Source organism: Neoarius graeffei, chromosome 15 (genome assembly GCF_027579695.1).
Source record: "Neoarius graeffei isolate fNeoGra1 chromosome 15, fNeoGra1.pri, whole genome shotgun sequence".
In the NCBI taxonomy this organism is placed as follows: domain Eukaryota; kingdom Metazoa; phylum Chordata; class Actinopteri; order Siluriformes; family Ariidae; genus Neoarius; species Neoarius graeffei.
Window position 1 is genome coordinate 57,451,880 of NC_083583.1, and position 22,348 is coordinate 57,474,227.

The 22,348-nt window shown below is 43.5% G+C and overlaps 1 protein-coding gene across 3 annotated transcripts; it reads right to left on the reverse strand.

Annotated features, from left to right (window-relative positions):
* Positions 1-437: 437 nt before the first annotated feature.
* zgpat (zinc finger, CCCH-type with G patch domain) lies at positions 438-20,405 on the reverse strand. 3 transcript variants are annotated; one of them, XM_060940597.1, is made up of 8 exons: positions 20,219-20,405; positions 18,286-18,371; positions 17,601-18,204; positions 7,084-7,217; positions 5,022-5,186; positions 4,075-4,200; positions 1,232-1,628; positions 438-1,147 (listed from the first exon to the last, which is right to left on the reverse strand). In XM_060940597.1, exons 3-8 carry the CDS (start codon positions 18,167-18,169, stop codon positions 1,009-1,011), a joined length of 1,530 nt encoding a protein of 509 aa, XP_060796580.1. In that variant the 5' UTR covers positions 18,170-18,204; positions 18,286-18,371; positions 20,219-20,405; the 3' UTR covers positions 438-1,008. The 3 variants fall into 3 exon arrangements, with proteins under 3 accessions (XP_060796580.1, XP_060796581.1, XP_060796579.1); XM_060940598.1 differs by lacking the exon at positions 18,286-18,371 and having other exon boundaries at positions 17,601-18,178; XM_060940596.1 differs by lacking the exon at positions 18,286-18,371.
* Positions 20,406-22,348: the final 1,943 nt, after the last annotated feature.

The window sequence follows — 22,348 nt, forward strand, 5'->3', positions numbered from 1 at the left end:
CAGCTGACTACGGGCGAAAGGCGGGGTACACCCTGGACAAGTCGCCAGGTCATCACAGGGCTGACACATAGACACAGACAACCATTCACACTCACATTCACACCTACGGTCAATTTAGAGTCACCAGTTAACCTAACCTGCATGTCTTTGGACTGTGGGGGAAACCGGAGCACCCGGAGGAAACCCACGCGGACACGGGGAGAACATGCAAACTCCGCACAGAAAGGCCCTCGCCGGCCCCGGGGCTCGAACCCGGACCTTCTTGCTGTGAGGTGACAGCGCTAACCACTACACCACCGTGCCGCCCACGTGCATTCTGATTGGATAAAATTAATATCATGGCGGGCTGTTCAAACTGCGGAAATAGTTTGCTCGAGCTACTTTCAAAACACTATAACTTTCCAACCTTAGAACAAAAAACTTTTGTAAGTCTTGAATAAGGTTCGTTAATGTGTGTTTTATTGTTATATTTACTCTATACATTGCCCTCTGTTCCCCTTTAACTGAGCATAATGGCCAGTCGAGCTCTACACAACAGCAGAGGACGACTCTGGAGCACGTCACCTAAAACTGAGAATACATTTATTCTCCATATTTTGCCAGTATCATGTATTCTGGTTAATCCTGCTGCAGCTAATTCACGTGCGTCAAATGAATTTGTTGAGCAAAAACACAGGAGACGTTCAAAAATTTAATTCAAAGCAACGATCGTGATTCATCTACCGTCTTTTCTCTTACTGATTTCCCGAGTGGTGAAAAGAATTTACAGACGCGAGGAAATATTCTCAAAATAAAAGTGGAACATAAAAGGACAAAAGTGTGTTTTTAAAAAGTACAGAACAAATTACATGAAGCATTTTACCATTTTGTAAAATATGACAAGAAGTTGTTCTGCTAAAACAAAAGTTCCAAATTAATCACGGCTTTCGGCGTAAACACGAGCGCTAATAACATCAGTACAAAGACGACAGGTCATTATTTACACTCCCATATGCAAGAAGGCATGCGTCAAAATTCAGTCATTTTCTTATGCGTATCTGCTTTCTTCTGAGCCTTCTGGATAGACTGCTCCTGAGCCTTCAGCTGCTGCAGCAGCTTACGAGATGCCGAGAGCTTCTCTTGCACATGACTAATAACTGCAGCATCCCTAGACAAAAAAACACACTTTGTGAGAAGAAAACAAGGCAACAGGGAGCGAATGATCAGCACAAGGAATGACACCTCCGCTTACCTTCCATTTCTCCTGTTCAGGGAATCAGTGAGCCGCTGGATTTCTCTCTCCACTTGGCTCATCCTCTCAGTGGTCTGAAAGAGTTGAACGTTAAGTGAGCGCTTGGTGCTCTTTCCTCCCTGATATGCATCCACGCCATTGATGGAGCAAGAAGGAGCCGGAGCAGACCGAGTAGAATCTCCCAGTTTAGAGTTCAGAAAGTCAAATACGTCAGGTCGGGTCGAGGTGGAAGTCCGCTTTCTCTTCATTTTCCGTTTGCTTGAAGCCGGATTGTTTTTGGCGGTTGCAGCCCGAGTCTTTTGCTGTGTAAACTCAGCACACTGGTCCAGTGAGCAGCCTTTCGGGAGCACCATGGCCTGCACGGGCTCCACACGGCCTGAAAGCGTTTTCCCCAAACCTGCACAAATGTATGCAAGCCTGGAAGTTAGAACACCACTCACATTGCCAAAATACCACACCAAGAGACAGACCGTTCGACAACAATAAACTTTCGGTTAAACTGGAAAATGAAATTAAAGGCCTGCCATGTCTGGGTTCCTAGTCAGAGTGGAATGATTATGAATCATGACATCACAAAGGATGGCAGTGTAACCCAGCAGCAGCACAAGCATTATGCAAAATAAATAGCTAGAAAATTTGCTCTAGCATTTTTCAACCTATCATGTACTGTATCTGTAGCACATGTGGGATTATGATGGACAAGAACTCAAACAGGGGCGGCACGGTGGCATAGTGGTTAGCGCTGTCGCCTCACAGCAAGAAGGTCCGGGTTCGAGCCCCGTGGCCGGCGAGGGCCTTTCTGTGCGGAGTTTGCATGTTCTCCCCGTGTCCGCGTGGGTTTCCTCCGGGTGCTCCGGTTTCCCCCACAGTCCAAAGACATGCAGGTTAGGTTAACTGGTGGCTCTAAATTGAGCGTAGGTGTGAATGTGAGTGTGAATGGTTGTCTGTGTCTATGTGTCGGCCCTGTGATGACCTGGCGACTTGTCCAGGGTGTACCCCGCCTTTCGCCCGTAGTCAGCTGGGATAGGCTCCAGCTTGCCTGCGACCCTGTAGAACAGGATAAAGCGGCTAGAGATAATGAGATGAGAAGAACTCAAACACATTTCCCTGGGGAAAAAAAATTCACAAATATTTACTACCAACTCTTTCAACTGCCCTTAGACTGGTTTGTAAAATCAAATATTTACGTCAAGCATGTTTTAAATTCAGCTTGAAATCTGTATAATTCATCCTTTCAATAGATCGAACTTTTATGAGGGAAAGAATTTGTGGTGATGCTTTACCAACATGGTTATAACTTTCTGCTTACTGTATGGTTTGTGTGTTTAGAGGTTTGAGAACGCTACAGAATAAAGCATTAAGACACTGTCTTTCTTTCTGTCTCACTCTATGACCTTTACTGTTATTGTCATGACTGTAGCCTGAAATCCACATTATACATATAAATCATACATATTTTTACAGATATTCATGTCTGTAAATTTAACCACATATGTGACAGGTCCAGTGGACAGACATTAGGTTACCAAAAGGAGTATTCCTTTAAAAGGATTGCTATAGATAGTTTTCACATGACGTCACAGAGTCGGGGATTCCCTGGTGGTGGCCATCTTGTAGGGCAAGCTTACTGTACGGGTCACTGAGCACACATTGTAGCGCGCGAGTTACATTTATTTATATATTATTTACATTTATACATTTTTACTATTTAAAGCTAGCAATGGTGCACACCTGTTGTAATCACGGCTGTCGTAATAGGTCAGATGATGATGTCAAGCAGAGCTTTTATGGAATTCCCACTGTACGGGAGCACGAAGGCGAGCAAACAAAGAAACTCAGCATACAAAGGAGAAATCTATGGCTTGCGAGAATCAACCGCAAGGATTATCAGCCTTCCAAACGCAGCAAAGTCTGCTCCGATCATTTTATAAGTGGTAAGTTGTTTAAATAAACAATCAATTGTGTAACAAGCCTACATACCAGTTAATTATATTACAAAGTTTATACTGACATGGTACTGTAATACCACTAATGGATGTAAAATTTGTCTTAATAAATCAACTCGATATTATACACACATATATGCAGTGTTGAGAGCTCTAAAACTCCAATGTGTACATACCTTGGCTGTAATTAGGACATGGCTCTCACTTGTTTTTGGTGGACTTCGCGGACCCAGCCACAGACAAAATAATTGTATGACTCCAGCGACTTGTATGCTTTGAGGTCGTCAAGTGTGTAGGCACTTTTACTATTCACGAAATAGTTCACAATATCAGGGTACGATATGGATGGTAGCTCTGCATAGTCACTTGAAAATGCTTCTTTGTCCACTTCATAGGGGTCAATTCCCCCAATCAAGGCCAGTTTGGCTGCATACCGTTGTCGTGAGATGTCGTCCAATGTATCCATATACTTCCGTTTGCTTGATTTTGCCGACATTGATCTTTATTTTAGAAAACTGACTATATAACTTAATAAATTCGTCCGAGATAACGTAGCCGGTAGTGGCGATGGTTTGTTTGCCCTGCAAGATGGCGGCTGGGCGGCGTTCCCCGGAATGCCGTGACGTCAGTGAAAACTATCTATAAACTCTCACTGGTTTATCACAAGAAAACAAACACCATTTTCTCTGAATTATAAGCCGATTTCAAATCAGTGTATAGCATAGCAGTGATTGTAAAACTATTTCAGTAGACTTGTATATTGTATATCAGCGTTATTAACTGTAGATCTAGGAATATTACAAACATCTGATGCAATCTCTCCTGCCGTACAGGCAAACGTTAACACCAATGAACTAAACAAATGCCTATGATTTCGGTTCTGATGGTATATTTTACCTTTTCCTAACTCATAACCCATCTTTAACAAGAGCTTGGATCCAATTCCACGTGTGTGAGCCTCCCAACCGCAGAACTCAGCACTGTTCACTGGGACTGTTCCCTCCTCTTTACTGGAACTGAAAACTGTAGGAAGAGTAAAAACAAGCCGTGTTTTCATCTTAGTAAATCACAATCCACTACAAAGGTACGCTACATGTCTCAATACGCAAAGTATTATAAACCTAAACACAATTTGAGGGTTTAAAAAAGAACTGAAGGCAAATTTTTTTATTATCAAAATTCTATTTCTCTCATTTTATTAAATATCGGAATGCATTTTTGATCGCCATTTTGTCGCTGCTATAGCAAGTTATGAGTGTTTGAAATACGCTCTGTAATATAGATCAGTCCATATGTCAAAGCGATAGCTGTAAACGAGATTCGTTGAGACCTGTGTGAGACATCGTAGGACGGAAGTAAAACGTACAGCGCAAATCCGACATCTGCCAACGTTGTCAAAAGACGTGCGCGCCCTCTTTCAAATCCTGACGTAATCGAGCCGGAAGTTTTGTTTGCTTTGATAGCAATCAGGAAAGTTTGAAAAAAGTAGGCAGTAATCGTCATTTAAACTCGTTTTTGTGCAAAATTTCGTTTGGAAAACAGTTTTCAAAATGGTGGCGGTGACACGTCACGTTTTGAAGTCTCGCACAAGTCTCGTGAAGATCGTGTGGATAAGCGACGCCTGCCGTGGACCAAACGAAATAAATTCAACATGGCTAAAAACTGAATAGGCCGATAAGTATAATATTTAATTGCAGTTAGTTGCCGATACGAGTCACGATATAAGGTTACTAAAACCGAAAACGTAATTGAATAACACGTTAATTAAGAAATAAAGCAAGTTTAAAAATGACTTCAGTTCCCCTTTAAGGCACTGTGGCATCTGTGCTGTTTGAACATCAAACCTTTGGCGTAACCTGCGTCACATTGTTCAAGATCGTCTTCTGAATCAGAGGAGGAAGAAGAGTTCTCGTCCTGCCGCAAAGGAGGAATGAGACAATCAGCCTCCAGGACTGCTTCCTTCAGCAACAACGAGTCAAATTTCACAGTGTAGAAGCCTCCATCGATTTCTGGGAACATCAACATATCATGAAAAATACAATGAGCATGTTTAGGATTCCGGTGCTCACTTTGACTCACTTGATTTAGCCTACAATTACTTATATATATATATATATATACACACACACACACGTTCAAAAGTTTGGGGTCACCCAGACAATTCTGTGTTTTCCATGAAAAGTCACACTTTTATTTCCCACCATAAGTTGTAAAATGAATAGAAAATATAGTCGAGACATTTTTCTGGCCATTTTGAGCATTTAATCGACCCCACAAATGTGATGCTCCAGAAACTCAATCTGCTCAAAGGAAGGTCAGTTTTATAGCTTCTCTAAAGAGCTCAACTGTTTTCAGCTGTGCTAACATGATTGTACAAGGGTTTTCTAATCATCCATTAGCCTTCTGAGGCAATGAGCAAACACATTGTACCATTAGAACACTGGAGTGAGAGTTGCTGGAAATGGGCCTCTATACACCTATGGAGATATTGCACCAAAAACCAGACATTTGCAGCTAGAATAGTCATTTACCACATTAGCAATGTATAGAGTGGATTTCTGATTAGTTTAAAGTGATCTTCATTGAAAAGAACAGTGCTTTTCTTTCAAAAATAAGGACATTTCAAAGTGACCCCAAACTTTTGAACGGTAGTGTATATGAGCCCATGCATCGAAGAACCCAAACTCCATTTATAGAATCAAAAGGTATCAGACTTTCTAGACCTTGTACAACTCTGTGGTGGTGATCTCAGAATCAGACCCACCGAGAATAAATCCTGAGACTATTTGAAGGTATTTATTGTAAACACCACTACATGACTTTTCCACCAAATCAGCTCCAGGGCTGGTTCGGGGCCAGTGCTGGTGCTGGTTCACAACTCGTTCAACTTGCGAGCCAGCTGAGAACCAGTTTGCTTTTCCATAGCTCGCGGTGCTAAGGGAAGACACGTCATTACGTCGCTGTATACATCATTACATCGCTACGTTTGCATAAATCTTGGCGCGAATATCGAAGCAGAAACAATGCGGAAGAAGCAGCAGCAACAACAATCATAATAATAATAATAATGGATGACTTTGCGTTTGGCGGCACGGTGGTGTAGTGGTTAGCGCTGTCGCCTCACAGCAAGAAGGTCTGGGTTTGAGCCCCGTGGCCGGCGAGGGCCTTTCTGTGCGGAGTTTGCATGTTCTCCCCGTGTCCGCGTGGGTTTCCTCCGGGTGCTCCGGTTTCCCCCACAGTCCAAAGACATGCAGGTTAGGTTAACTGGTGACTCTAAATTGACCGTAGGTGTGAATGTGAGTGTGAATGGTTGTCTGTGTCTATGTGTCAGCCCTGTGATGACCTGGCGACTTGTCCAGGGTGTACCCCGCCTTTCGCCCGTAGTCAGCTGGGATAGGCTCCAGCTTGCCTGCGACCCTGTAGAAGGATAAAGCGGCTAGAGATAATGAGATGAATGAGATGAGATTTCGTGTTTGTACTGTACAGCTGCTGCTTCTCGTCGCTTAAAAATGGCGATCTTTCGCAGTCTTGTTATTGGTCTTAACAACTCCGCCCCCCCGCTGACGTAAGCGGTTCTTTCCTCTGGCCCAGCAGAGTTTTGGTGCTAGCCTGGAACCGTTTTTTCTGGCCCCAGAGCCAGTTCTTTGTCAGTGGAAACAGAAAACCCGGTTCCAAACTAAGCACTGGCCCCGAACCAGCCCTGGAACTGCTTTGGTAGAAAAGGGGCATGAGAGATCCAGATGTTTCACATCAGCCACAATGGTTAAGAGGGGTGAAACAGAACTTCCTTTAAAACTACTGTACAGGCATGTTTACCAAAAAAGGGAAAAAAAACCCATGATGACGTCTTTTTTTGGATGGTATGACCATTTGAAAAATTCCGACAAGATAAATGAGAAGTTGTACCTGTAATTTTGGCAGGATACCAGATGCCGTCCTCATGCTTGGCTAAACAGGAGGACCCCTGCTGCATGTTTGTAAGATCTGCTTCAAGAAAGTCCCTCAGCTCTGATACGTGCACCACCTCCCCATGAGAGTACCTAAGAGAAAACAAGCACGCAATATCACTTTGTGGTGATTTTGGATCATTCTCAGCACAGCAGTGAACATAATAAAGAAGTGATACGAGTGGATTAGTGGTGCTGGGGTTTTTACACACTATAAAGTCCCTCCTGGGTGCAGAAGAGTCAGTCACAGTGTTTCCGCTAGAGAAAAATGTATTTCAGTTCCCTGGACAATTTAGAGAAATGCTGGTCAAATATTATGTTTGTAATGAGTGTAAAACCACTGATACTAGGACTGCAGTTGTCATGAACAGTTTTGCACTCAAGTTTCCATCAGCTGAAGAGTTAGAACATCAACGAAACTGACTTTATTTTAAAACCGTTAACGTTATAATCATGTCTGCTGTCGCCCAAATGAGGATGGGTTCCCTTTTGAGTCTGGTTCCTCTCGAGGTTTCCTCCTCATGTCGTCTGAGGGCAGGGCTGCGTTAACCCTTGCCGAGGCCCTGGGTAGACACACCCCCGAGGCCCCACCCCCGCCTGTTGTCAACTGCGCTCAGCAAATTCAGCCCCTCAGGCGTGCCTGTCTAACTAGACACAGAAACTAATGACAGTGGCACAATTAGAAATACTATTGAACGATAAAACTTTATATCCATCATATTTAATTGAGAAAAAGCAATGGTGAAATAGGCAACTGCATGGTGAAAAAATCCATCAGACATCACGGTTAACAAGTCTGGTTTACTGAAGTTTAGCCTCAAGAAGCCTTTGAATGAGTGAGTCAATGAACAACATGTCAAGAACATAACCGAGGCCTACAACAGTTTCTTTAGGATTCAGAACAAGAACATTCATTGGGTATATAACCGTTCGTTTTCATTTTGGAATCCAGGCGACTTTTAACTTGTGAAAACAAAGAGCGATAACAAAGAAAGAAAAATATCTTGCTTCTCAGAAATAAATCTCAAAATGTTAGGCTATGTGAAACTTTTCATCCTTTCACACACGCAATGTCCCAAACAGCAGTGGCACACAGCTTTGCGCATTCAGTTTGACAGCCATGGGTCAACTTACAAGGGCACTTTCCTACTTTTCTGGAAAGCGAAGTCATTAATTAAATCATTGAACTCAAGCTGGCGTAGCGTGTGAAGACATGGTGGACAGTGATCATATTGACAATGACGGGTGATTTATGCGACGGGACAAGGTGGGCTTCCTTACGGGCGGCGAAATGCATCAAAAATGTTATCAATATGATCAAAACTTCTGAAAATATCGTTTCATATTTTCCGATCTCGCTACCTCCGAGGCCCCCTAGTGGCCGAGGCCCTGGGCAGCTGCCCATGAAGCCCATTAGGATAACGTGTCCTTGTCTGAGGGAGTTTTCCCTTGCCACTGGTGCCGGAGGCGTGCTCATAGCGGATAGATTAGGCATAAAATTAGCTTATGCCAAAAAAAAATGTGTGTTTCCGGTAACATGAAATACTAAAATAAGGTCGGTAGGTAGGAAAAAGGTTTTTTTTTTCTTAATTTTTTTTTATTTTGTTCGAAAAAATTAACACAAGTAAACATCTTACAAAATAGTATTTTGGCACAGAATCCTTTATACCACACATCATAATAAAATAAAAGTGTTTTAAATCTTTAAACGAATAAAAAAAAAATCGTGAGGGTTCAAGTTATGATCTACGGAAGCGATATTTCATGATATTTTCATGTAATAACGTGAAAACACCTTATCAAGAAATAACGTGAAAATAACGTCCTAGGCTAGGCTACTTCCATTAAAAGCAGACGGCCTAGCCTAGCCTACTGTAGAACTTGGGTCGAGCAAAAACACGGCTGAATCCTGAATGACTCCTATTTGTATAAATAGGGGACTACATAGGCGGTAAAATGTAGTGTTTTTCCCTGCCATGGAAGTGCACTTGTATACTGAACAGGAAGCAATTTGCATTACAGCCTTGAATGAGGATTCAAAATGGCGGCTCGGCTCAGTTTTGCCTTCCTCCTTCAGTATACAAGTGCGCTTCCATGTTTATGCAGGAGGGCTGATAGAAGTGGCGAAACATTTTACTTTTTATTGTTTCTTTCACAACTTGAATGCGTTGAAACAAAAAATTATGACAAACTAACGCCGCTTACACTAAAAGATCGAGGGAAATTTGTAATAAAAACTTTACGGTCGGCAATTTCGACGCGGAAATTCTCGATCGGTCGGGTTACTGGAAACACACCATTTTTTTTTTTATTTGGCCTTATGTTTAAAGTCATTCAAATTCTGTAAAGCTGCTTTGCGACAATGTCTATTGCTAAAAGCGCTATAGAAATAAACTTGACTTGATACAGGCAGGCTATATAATGACTGATATCATCAAGGCACATATTTACAATATTAGTGTATTTACTGAAACTTTGGCCATTTCAAATAAAAGAAAGAAAAGAAAGAAAGAAAGAAAGAAAGCACAACTTTATTCATCACACACTTGTGAAATTTCCTCTCTGCATTTAACCCATCTGAAGCAGTGCACACACACGTGAGCAACGAGCACACACACGTACCCAGAGCAGTGGGCAGCCATGCTAACAGCGCCCGGGGAGCAATCGGGAGTTAGGTGCCTCGCTCAAGGCCGTCCCATATTAACCTAACCGCATGTCTTTGGACTGTGGGGGAAACCGGAGGAAACCCACGCAGACACGGGGAGAACGTGCAAACTCCACACAGAAAGGCCCTCGCCGGCCACTGGGTTCGAACCCAGAACCTTCTTGCTGTGAGGCGATCATGCTAACCACTACACCACCGTGCCGCCCACGGCGAAAACAAATTGCCAAACTCGTGTGCATAACACGGAAATAAATATAGCGTTAGGCTAATCAACACAGGCTGTGGTAACAAATTCCCTTTAGCTCTAGATAGCTTTTGTCATTCCAAGATAAAAATTTAGCCGTGTACTGTGAAGGAGGGCCTTTACGGACCCTGGGTACAACATCTGGCGCATTAGTGACTGCCACAAGTCAATTGTGTATTGTCGTTAAGGCTTCATTGTTGATTGGCTGCTGTGGGAAATCAGCAAAATCAACATACAGTACTAGGGATGGCAAAAACAAAAAAAAATCTTGACTGACCACCGAGCCTCATTAGCCGGTTAAAGTCGGTTAACCTAGGAGTTTAAAATTCTAGAATTGGAATTATTAGAATCTATTCTAAATCTAACCGCGAGCATGCGCACATTCAGTCCCAGTCGCTGCCCTCCACTCACATTACCTTTTCTACAGCGCCAAACATTTAGTCAAACGCGGCACTGATGTCGAGGGGTTTGTATTGGAGCGGAGGACAAATGGCTCCAGCTTAGAGACATCGTGAGAAGCGTGAAATCCTCCCTCGACCCCTCCTCCTTGTCCTTCTCCACCCGGGTCTGTGTCTGCGGCCGTGTCAGCAAGGGGCACGCACTTTTGTTAAGTTGCAACTTGGCATTAAAAATATCAGTGTGAACATGTTCTCAATAAATTGCCATCATTTTCTAAGCAGCAAGCTTTCGCTCAGTCACTACCGGTGCTTGCATTGAGTAGCCGATTGAAAACAATCCTATCAGTCCCATCTTAACTTTTCATTGAAGACAGGACGCTTTAGCGATACGGCCCCTGTGTTTACAGTTAACTGCAGTAGGCTGTGTGTTGATATTGCATACTGCTTTCTTCGAAGTGAGCCACAGAGACCTCATACTGCAATTGTTTTCCAGCTACTGATATTACGGTTACATGGCTGCTAATTGTGCACAGCCATTGGGAATGGGATAGCTGGAGCTGAGCTGATTAGCCGCTAAACTAATATAGCAACTGTCTGATGCCAAGTAACATCAGTGAGTAACCAGGTTTTAGTTCAGATCTTGTGTATTATTATTACGTTGACATTAATATTCACCAGACTAATCAACCATCGACTTCATTCATGCGCCGTGTTCTTGTTTCTTTGATTGTCAAGAATTTCCTTGATGTTACGTAGTAAAATGTAATCCAACACTGAGACTTCTTTCACCGAGTGGCAGCTGTCTTTAACTGGGGCGGGAGGGCGGGACATGACTGAATGGGTGTTTCTGATTTGTCAGCTGTCGTCCTTACACCGCATGGCATGCCCCAAGCGTTTACAACACAGAATTCCAGGTTCTCCGCTCCAAAATCGGCAGCTTCAAAACGATTGATTTTTTTTTTTAACCGACAACCAAAAAAAAATTAACCGGTTGACGTTGATTCGGTCAACCACCGGTCAAACGGTCATCGGTTAACATCCCTATACAGTACATGTAGCCTAACTCGGCCTTCCTTATAACATTTTAATTAGGCAACGTCGCACTGCTTATAATTTCCATTTTTATAACGAAATGGAATGGAACAAAGAAATATAACGTTGGCCGTCATTTCACTTTTTATGATGTTTCGCAGCAGTGAAGTGTGCAGCTGCCGCCTTAAATTCGAAAGTTTCAAGAGTCTCTCTACAAGATATGATGTGCATAAGCCTCTCTGCAAGGCGACTTTGCTGCCATCTATGATACAAGGCTTGTCTGTTTAGTAGGGCTGTAACGATACACCCAACTCACGATTCGATTCATATCGCGATTTTTGACCCACGATTCGATACACCCACGATTTTTTTAAAATGTGTTTTTAAAGTAGTAAATTTGACTTATTAACATTTACTTACTTACATTAACTATTTAATAACAGATAATTCAGACCACTGCAGAGAATGAGTAATATGTATGCAAAAATGAACAAATGTATATCCAAAGATTGTTTTATTTCTCAAAATAATACTGTTGAGCCGGAAGCTCTGTTTTTTTTCGGTTCTGAAAAAGTCATTTTTCCAAATCGTGTAAATCCGTTAAGATTTTTTTTGGGGGGGGGTGGCTCTCTCACTGTCTCACTCTCATAGGGCCAATGATTTTGTGATCGTGGAAAACAGATGGAAATTACGGAATTTTTATAGTGAAACGTTGCTCGCGTGTCAAAATGTAACTGCCGCAGAAGGCTTCCGCCCAAGCAGACATGCCTTCAGTGTTGCCAGATATTGCTAACGTTTTCCAACCCAAAATATGTTCAAAACCAGCCAAAAAGCACCTAAACCTGCCCAGTCTGGCAACACTGCATGCCTTTCCGGTCAAGTGATTGTGATTGGCTTGTGGCACACCTAGCCAGCCAATGAGCTGCTTGTTTACAGATTCGCTCCCCGCGTCGCAACCAGAATAGCGACCGCTTAAAAGAAATGAATGCTCTACCAGTGGCGAGTGTGGACTTTGCGTGACTCGCAGAAGATTGTCGCAGGTCGGCGAAAAAACGACTTACTAATAGATATAAAAAATAAAAGTAATTTAAGTACGTTTAAAATGTAATTTAAATAAAAAGTAAAGTATTCATAAATTGAAGTTTGGAAGCGCCTCTGTTTTTGGGCTGAGGAGAAGTTTGAAAGGGTGTACCGCGATTCTGCCTTCTTGTATCGCGATACGGATCGTGGCTCTGCGTATCGCGATTTCAATTTCGATACGCATATTGTTACAGCCCTACTGTTTAGCCATGTCTGATCCTCCACACTCGTTATAGCAGCCAGCCTGCGTGTTTGTTTTGACGTTAGTGCACACGCTTTGTTAGAATGAATGAAATGGGCTACAGGTTGCTTAATTCCCCAGAGCTCGGCAAACCTACAAGTTTCAGACAAAAAAAAAAAAAAAAAAACGGACAGGCTTGTTCATTTTTTAGTAGTGTACAAGTTGTTTTATCACATTTTACTAAAATTCAAATTACGCAGAGGGAATTATTTTCATCGGACATTGTGACCGGAGAGATTTAATTTCGTCAGACTTTACAAGATTTTTCTGGTCAGCCGGACAATGGAAACACAGGTCAGTGAGTCACAGATATCCAAGCAACAGCAGTTAGAAAACTGACACTGATGAAGGGCTAGAGGACGATTTATAACAAAAAAAAAAAAACACCCACCCACCCACAGCTCTAAAGGCCTCTGCATGCTCTTGCGACAAGGCTTTCGCAGATAGCTTTTCGCAGACAGTTGTAATTTATCGTTGAGCGGGGAGTAATAGGCGTGCGCAATGTTATTCACCGCCACAACGCAAGGGGGCGCGAAGTCGCGAAATCGCTAGGAGTAGTTGGTGGGTGTGGTTAGTGGAGTGTTTATCCTCCGGTTACTTATAATGACTAGAACTGGAGTCGTATAGATGTCCGTACTTCCTCGATCAACCGCTCTTCATGCTGCTCCATCTTCGCTCGTGTTTTTAAAAATGCCGGTCGTGAAAACAAACCAAACCGGGAAAGTAGGGAAGCAGAAGTGCGTGTACAGCGGATGTAAAGTGGACCAATCAGAGCCCTCTTGTCTGCGACGCTGTCTGTGAGGCTTCTGCGGTGGTCACAATTTTTGGGAGGCGCGCGCAGAGCGTCTGCGAAGGTGGGGGGGCTACGCAGACGCTGTCTGCGACGCTATCTGCGAGGACTGCGTTGTCAGCATAAATTGGCCTTAAGGAATCCTTTTTCCATTTAGTTCAAATGCGTAATTGTAAAAATATTTAGTGCAAATTGTTCAAAGTTCAGCCACCCCGTAAATTCATCCCCTGAGGTACTTGACTATTTTATTATCTGGTTTGTGGATGTGGGAGGAATTCACCCAGACACAGTCATCAAAACCAAAGACCTTCAAAAGAACCTTGTAGTAATAATATATTGTATATTCAACTGGGAACAGGAGCCACAATTAACTTGATAAACCACCACTTGTTAGTAGTTTAGCACTTTTCACATCTGTCAGTGAAAACATGACGTAAAGTCATCATTTATTAAAACAGTAGACACATTAGACAGTACTGTACTGTGATTGCGGACACTGGAGCGCTCTATGGCTTTCTTCCTACATTGTACTACGAAAGCGTATGAACATGGAGGGAGAAAACCATTCGTTTGTGATAGTGTGGAAGTGCTGGTTACCAGTTTACATAAATATGACACCAAAATGCAAATTAAAATAGTGAGAAGTTGTTGTTCAAAGCCCAAATGACCAGTTTTCTCTTGGAGAGGCTGATTTCCCCCCCAATACAAACTTAACTACAAATCAAGCATTTTTCAGGTTGTTAAAGGTCCCATGGCATGAAATTTTCACTTTCTGAGGTTTTTTAACGTTAAAATGAGTTCCTCTGACCTTCTTAAGTCACCCCAGTGGCTAGAAATTTCATAATGTGTAAACCAAACTATGCCCAACATTTGAGAATGGCGCGTCAAAACGGCGCGTTGATAAACTCTTCCCTTGCCTACGTCAGCAAGGGAGATGATCCCCACGCCCCCCCTCTGGATTCCCACCCACTGTATGGATTGCCCCGCCCAGCTCAAAAGTTGCCACCAAACATGGAAGTTGCGCTGTACATGGATGTGACAACACAGAAAAGAGTCTGTTTTTACTGCCGACGGGAGAGCCCCTGAAGACGCAGTGGCTTCATTTTATTTACTCCAATAATACGCCGTCGAGTCTACCTAAGACGGTGTATGTTTGTCAGAAGCATTTTCCTGATGAATGTTTCCACAACTTGGGACAGTACAGGGCAGGTTTTGCACATCAACTGTCACTGAAGCCTGGGTCCGTACCAAGCATCCCTGCTGCATCAGCAACAAACACCGAACAAGTAAGTGTATAACTGTTAAGTCGTTTTGCCGTGTTTTAAAATCGGTGCCACGTTAGCCTTGCAATGGCTACATTAGCTGTGCAGCTAACCGCTTCCTGCAGTTAGCCAGGTACTCTGCGCTACAAAACCAAAAAGCATGCAGCATGCTCTGTTATAATAGCCAATCAAAACAGTTTTTACAAAGACACCCACATTCTTTTTTTAAGTCACTCGTTCATTTTATTTGTTTGTTTGTTCAGTAAAAACCCAAACATTTGTTGAATTTATTTTATTTCCTCGCGTCGCACCTTAATGACGTCAGCGCGCGGTATTTTTCCTTTCGCGGTTTGTTCCTTCTCTCTCGCCATAGTAAGACACCCACATCCGCTTGTTCTGACCCACTGGAGGTAGCGTCACAGTGCTGTTAGCCAATCAGAGGTAACACGTTTACATGTCATGAATATTAATGATAAGACCCGCCCCCACCCTCTACCCTTCCCCGCCTCCTGCTTCTCATTAGCAAAACGACGCACTGGCGCTGAAATGGGGCTTTCTCCCAGGAGGCTATATCTACGTGCCGAGGGTTCATTTCGAGAAAGGCTGCGGATATAACATCCGGAAACCTCCACGAGCCCGTTTAAAGCATCAACAAACCACCATGCCATGGGTCCTTTAAAATTTGATTGTACAGATACGCCCGAGATGATACAGATGAATAAGGAAACTGTCAGAAGAATTTGTTTTACGATCAAATTTGATCATATGCAAGCTGCATACCATTACACTATGTCAAAATTGTACCTGCCCTATGTATATGGTATACTATTTTAAAATTCTACATAATACACTAGTATATGGTTAAAAAGACTTTAAATTGCCAGCCCTCGGCGTTGCTCTCATCTTTACCAAACCGCGACATTTTTAAGCACCTAAATATAAGAGAGTTCTTATTTGAAATATAGAGCTGGAGTGTATGATCACAAGGAACTTTAGAGCTGACTGATCAGCAGCGCTGCGTTAAACTCTCACACAGCGCAGGTGCACACCGTAGTGCCTCCTATATATCCTTTGTAGGGTCGTCACACTAGAGGCGGAATGCCGTCGGAATGAAAATTCTTCGTATATTCCGGGATATTCAAAGTGCCTTCCAAACATTTAGGCCCATTCTTGTGGCCGGCCCGAATGCTCAAAACATTCGAGGTGCATTCGAAGAGAAATATCGAACGGCATTCAAAGTGTATTCTGACTGCATTCTAAATATTCTTACGGCATTCCAACAGCAGGGTTTTTTCTAGAAAAATTTATTATGAGGGCGCTCACCATGGCGAGGGAGCGAAGCCGGGGGGGGGATGGTGCCGGTTGTCCCCCCCCCCCGCCGTGCAAAGCCTTTGAAAAATCCTCCAATGGGACGTTCTGAGGCTATCTGAGAGGGAAATTGTAACAAATTGTCTGTCAACATTGAAAAAGAAAGAAGTAATCATCTTCTGTCCCGGACAGTCTTTGGCTTTCTTCCGCTTCGTGCCGCGGGATGACATCTTTAAATGCCCAAGTGTCAACAAAAACAACTCGCGAGCTACTTCTGTCAAAAGCTCCCGCGCCGGTGGGTAAAAGGTCATTCGGTCTCGAGAAATCTCGCTCTACAAGTCAGCTGACCTTATATGTAACCCATGTCAAATCTCGCGAGAGCAGCCGCGACAAGTAAACAACTAAACAACATGGCGCCTCAGTCTGGAAAACGCCAATTCGGATTGTTTTTGCACCGTCTGGCGGTGTATCTACTATGATTGGAATATTTTTGGAGCAATTATAACGTATTTGATGATCAGACACATTGTCACGTAGTCTTGCTGGGATGTTTTCACGGAGTCGGTAAGGGGGCGCACGCCGAGAGTAAGAGGGCGCAGCGCCCCTGTTCCCCCGTTTAGACGAAAGCCTGAACAGCATTCGAAACATTCTGATTGCGTTTGAGGGAAAAATCGAAACGGCAAGCCACTTCAAATCCTGCCAGAATGTCCCGAATGTGCCTCGAATGAGCCGGAATGAAAATTCTTCATATATTCCAGGATATTCAAAGTACATTCTAAGTATTTGAGCTGCGTTCTCTTTAAATTCTTAGACGTTCGAAACATATTCAGTGGCTATTCCGGGAGCGTTCTGACTGCATTTGAGGTGAATTCGGGCAGCAATCGAACCGCACTCATACAGCATTCGAAGTGCATTCTTCCTGCATTCTAGGTATTCCTACTGTGTTCTAACTACATCTGAACTGCATTCGAAAGCTAACACACCCGGAATGTGTAAGAATCATCCGAGGCGGGTTCTAAGCACATTCTAAGTATTCGAATGGCATTCTTACAAAGCTATAAGAATGTTGGTCAGTTTGAAATTCCCGCCCGAATGTGGCATGCATTTTCAAAAAATTTTCATTCCAGCTGGTTCTGCTTGATTCCTGCTAATTCCGAATAAGTGTGACAGGGGCCTTAGCTCTTTTGTGCCTCCCCCCCGTCTTCTGAACTCGCATTTTCTCTCCCCTCTCATTCCCCCTCTTCTATTTCCCTTCAGTCCTTTCTATGGCGCTTGCTACTAACTTGCACCCACTGTATATTTCCTTCAGAAAACTAAAATCAGTGCACCTACGTGGTAGGCAAACCAGATAAAATGTCAATCGTCCTGATATTCAAGCATTAAACAAGAGTTCAAACTATTACATCAATGACACACACACACACACACACACACACACACACACACACACGGATACCTGCAGCTGTCCATGAAGCGGCACTTGCCTTCCAGAAAGAAATTGCAGGGCTTCATGGACTTGTGTGTAGGATGGATATAGAGCACTCGAACTTGAGCCTCATCCCCATCTGGTTCCTCAGAGCACACAACCATAGCATTATGGTACTCAAGTGTCCCCCAAGAGGTGTAGTAAGGTGCTCGAACTTTAGTGCCACTTATGTCTTCTTCCTCCTCCTCATTTTCTTTCCCATCTGGTTTCGGGTCTTGCGCTACCTCATTCGCACCCTCGGAGAGCTCGGAATAGAAGGCGGTAAACTCATCTTCCAAGTTGACCTCGTTTGGCTTTTCTTGGGTGTTGCTCGATACGGTTTCTTGCGTTGTGGTATCCTCAAGTGACGCCAACAGTTGGCTCTTTTTGATGGATATCAAGCTGGACTCGGTGAGCTCGATCAGCTGGACCAGATCCTCTTTCAGCTTGAGCAGGTCCGCCTGATCGGAAGAGCTGAGTCCACAAGCCAGTGCAGCCTCCACCTGCTGAAGCTGAGCGGTGTAGGTCTCGATGGCCTGCTCCAGGCTGCTTTCATCCATAGTAGGGAGCTGGAACACCACAAGGCATGTGAAATCTACAGAAATACAAGGATGATTCAATAAATAAATAGTGGTGCCTTCTCAGTATTTAATAAAAAAAATAAAAATAAACCCACTCGATGTAGAAAGAAGGTTTCATCTACATCTTTATGGCTTGTCTGAGGGGAAACACTGTTTTTGGGATGTCTGGAACACAGATTAGCTGTTGGGGGTGGTGGAAAGATTATTATTTTTAGCTAATTTTGCCCATTTTCAAAATATATCTTAGACCTTTACAAAACTTAGTCCCAGGGATATTAGCATACTTGCTAGCATTACCCATTTCCATTACTCTAAACAGGTGGCACGGTGGTGTAGTGGTTAGTGCTGTCGCCTCACAGCAAGAAGGTCCGGGTTCGAGCCCCGTGGCCGGCGAGGGCCTTTCTGTGCGGAGTTTGCATGTTCTCCCTGTGTCCGCGTGGGTTTCCTCCGGGTGCTCCGGTTTCCCCCACAGTCCAAAGACATGCAGGTTAGGTTAACTGGTGGCTCTAAATTGACCGTAGGTGTGAATGTGAGTGTGAATGGTTGTCTGTGTCTATTGCCGCTTTTCTACTACCAATGCGGCTGAGTTGGGCTGAGCCGTGCCGTGCTGAGTTGGGCTGAGTCGAGCTGAGCGGGGCTGTTGGAGTTGCATTTCGACTACAACCGCGCTGAACCGTGCTGACTGGAAGTGGGTGGACACATTGGGTGGAGTTAGCGAAAGTGGGTGGACGTCACGTGATGTCGTTAGGTGGTGCAAACAGTGACATCAGTGACCTTTTAAGCGGTAGTCTCACGACCCGGATAGTAAACAATAAACATGGAGGACATGGAGTCGTTAGTGTTGCTGGTCTTGGTGCTGTGGCTTGTTGTCACTGACAACGCCAACAGATACTGGCAAGAGCATATAGATGAGGCGAGGCGCATAAGGCTTCAGAAATTCTTGCAATTCATAATTATTATTCTTCCGGGTTTACGGTGTTTACAGATCCCAGCGTGCTCGCGGGGCGTGTGTGGGCATGTGAGGACACTCCTCCTCACCAATCAGTGCACAGGGGAGTGTCTCCTCACACCCCTAGCCCCATTCGGCTCGGTTTGGCTCGCTTCAGCCCCACTCCAAAACCGTGCGAGTTTTGGGTGCTGAGCAGGGCTGAAGCGAGCTGAGTCGTGCTGCTCTGAGGTAGTCGAAACGCGAGCCGTGTCGGGCTGAAGTGAGCTGAAAAAGGGTAGTGGAAAAGGGCCATATGTGTCAGCCCTGTGATGACCTGGCGACTTGTCCAGGGTGTACCCCGCCTTTCGCCCATAGTCAGCTGGGATAGGCTCCAGCTTGCCTGCGACCCTGTAGAACAGGATAAAGCGGCTAGAGATAATGAGATGAGATGATAAACACAGCCCTTACAGACACACTACCGTTCAAAAGTTTGGGGTCACTTTGAAATGTGCTTATTTTTGAAAGAAAAGCACTGTTCTTTTCAATGAAGATCACTTTAAACTAATCAGAAATCCACTCTATACATTGCTAATGTGGTAAATGACTATTCTAGCTGCTGGTTTTTGGTGCAATATCTCCATAGGTGTATAGAGGCCCATTTCCAGCAACTCTCACTCCAGTGTTCTAATGGTACAATGTGTTTGCTCATTGCCTCAGAAGGCTAATGGATGATTAGAAAACCCTTGTACAATCATGTTAGCACAGCTGAAAACAGTTGAGCTCTTTAGAGAAGCTATAAAACTGACCTTCCTTTGAGCAGATTGAGTTTCTGGAGCATCACATTTGTGGGGTCGATTAAATGCTCAAAATGGCCAGAAAAATGTCTTGACTAGATTTTCTATTCATTTTACAACTTATGGTGGGAAATAAAAGTGTGACTTTTCATGGAAAACACTAAATTGTCTGGGTGACCCCAAACTTTTGAACAGTAGTGTATGATGAGGTTTAAAGCCTCAACAGCGAGTGAAATCATACCAAACTAGTCAATGTATGCTAGCTTGCTAATAACCAAACCGGTTTGGTAGCATTTAGCTATTTACCTGCTAACAAACCCAGAGGTCTCCTCGCCGGCCTTCATTCAAATAAAAGTCTTCTGAAACAGCTCGGCATGACGAAGAATTACAGTCCTGCACTGAGTATTTGCAGAGCTCCAGTCATGTCCTGCTACCTTTTTGCTTTCAGCTAGTCAGGTCCGCCATGCTATGCTACGCTATGCTATGCTAGCACCTCTACAGAGCAGAGGAAGAATCGACTCTTTTAGGTGAACATTCAGAACCGACTCGCAATTAGCATATGAGCTGTTAAATATAAATATGTAGGTTGGCTTCTTACTTGGTAACTCATTTATTGGGTTTAGTAACTTCTTAATTTATTATGGCCCTTGTGGTTGAAATGTATTTTAATATTTTGATGCATTTACATTGAAACAATTCATTCAAAATCTGTCTTAAAGTGCCATTCCACCATTGGATGTATTCTTTGGCATAAAATACAATATATTTTATGACAACATGACTAGACAGAGAAATCTTTTAGCTTCAAAATGATATATCAAACATAATTTTTTGACAACGACAAGTATATTAATTTTGCGACCAAAGTCACCTACCCTTTTAATTTCCGCGCGTGATGTCATCGGCAGGTTCCCCTTCTTGTGTACCACGTGACGTGTGACGTGGCACAGATTATCAGCAATGGCGGATAGAACGCGATTGTCAGCTTCGGAAAAGAAGCGAAGGAAAATAGCAAGTGATGCCCAAAGGAGACGGTCGATGGTGAATATCGGCACAGCAATCGACAAGTGGAAATCGCGTTCTATCCGCCATTGCTGATAATCTGTGCCACGTCACACGTGACGTGGTACACAAGAAGGGGAACCTGCCGATGACATCACGTTTCACTACCGCGCGGAAATTAAAAGGGTAGGTGACTTTGGTCGCAAAATTAATATACTTGTCGTTGTCAAAAAATTATGTTTGATATATCATTTTGAGGCGGCACGGTGGTGTAGTGGTTAGCGCTGTCGCCTCACAGCAAGAAGGTCCTGGGTTCGAGCCCCGGGGCCGGCGAGGGCCTTTCTGTGTGGAGTTTGCATGTTCTCCCCGTGTCCGCGTGGGTTTCCTCCAGGTGCTCCGGTTTCCCCCACAGTCCAAAGACATGCAGGTTAGGTTAACTGGTGACTCTAAATTGACCGTAGGTGTGAATGTGAGTGTGAATGGTTGTCTGTGTCTATGTGTCAGCCCTGTGATGACCTGGCGACTTGTCCAGGGTGTACCCCGCCTTTCGCCCGTAGTCAGCTGGGATAGGCTCCAGCTTGCCTGCGACCCTGTAGAAGGATAAAGCAGCTAGAGATAATGAGATGAGATATCATTTTGAAGCTAAAAGATTTCTCCGTCTAGTCATGTTGTCATAAAATATATTGTATTTTATGCCAAAGAATACATCCAATGGTGGAATGGCACTTTAAGTTAAAGTGAATTCTATCTATTTTCACATGCATGCATTTAATGTTAAGCTTTTGATGATCCTTTTTTTGTGCAACTGCTTTTATCAAAAGAAAAAAACTGTGCAAATTGGTAAATGGATGGTGTTTGTCTTTTAAGGTTTTTCACCTGCAAAGGAAAAAAATAAAAGAAAAAAGATGGAACAAAGGTCTGGTTTGAGTGAATTCCAGTTTTAATGTTCAGCATTGGTATTACCCTTCAAGTGTGGGATAAGTACAGCAAAGGAGCAAAACACTTGACAGTTGTATCCGGGTAAAATTTACGTGAACTTTCCAAAGAAGACGATGCGGTGAAGTGCAGACGGACACACATTGGAGGACGCGGGAGCGCCGTATTTGATGAGTAGCCTACAGTACAGTAAATCATCTCATCATATGGTTTTGTATTTCCTGAATGAAATTAGTACTTGCATCACAAAAATTATGAAAGCTGATGTTGCGGAATATCGTCTCCAGCTAATAATGTTAACTATCAGTTTGCCCAGAGTCTGTGAGCTTGTCTAGCCACTTCAATCTTGAATCCTTGCTAATTTCAACAGCTATTTTTGACATTAGTCCTAGTGTTGCATACTTGAATGAAAACTCAGTGTGATTTTGATTGTTATGCACTTCTGTTTACACGTTGCCCTTGACGGAACTCTCTTCTCAATCATGGCTGTTAAAATGG

Coding starts and splice junctions, on each gene's coding strand:
- zgpat (XM_060940598.1), bottom strand. CDS start 18,169: ATGGATGAAAGCAGCCTGGAGCAGGCCATCGAGACCTACACCGCTCAG. Junction 7,218..17,600: donor CGCTTCATGGACAGCTGCAG/GTATCCGTGTGT, acceptor GTTTTCTCTTAG/GTACTCTCATGGGGAGGTGG. Junction 4,201..5,021: donor TGACGCAGGTTACGCCAAAG/GTTTGATGTTCA, acceptor CTCTTCCTACAG/TTTTCAGTTCCAGTAAAGAG.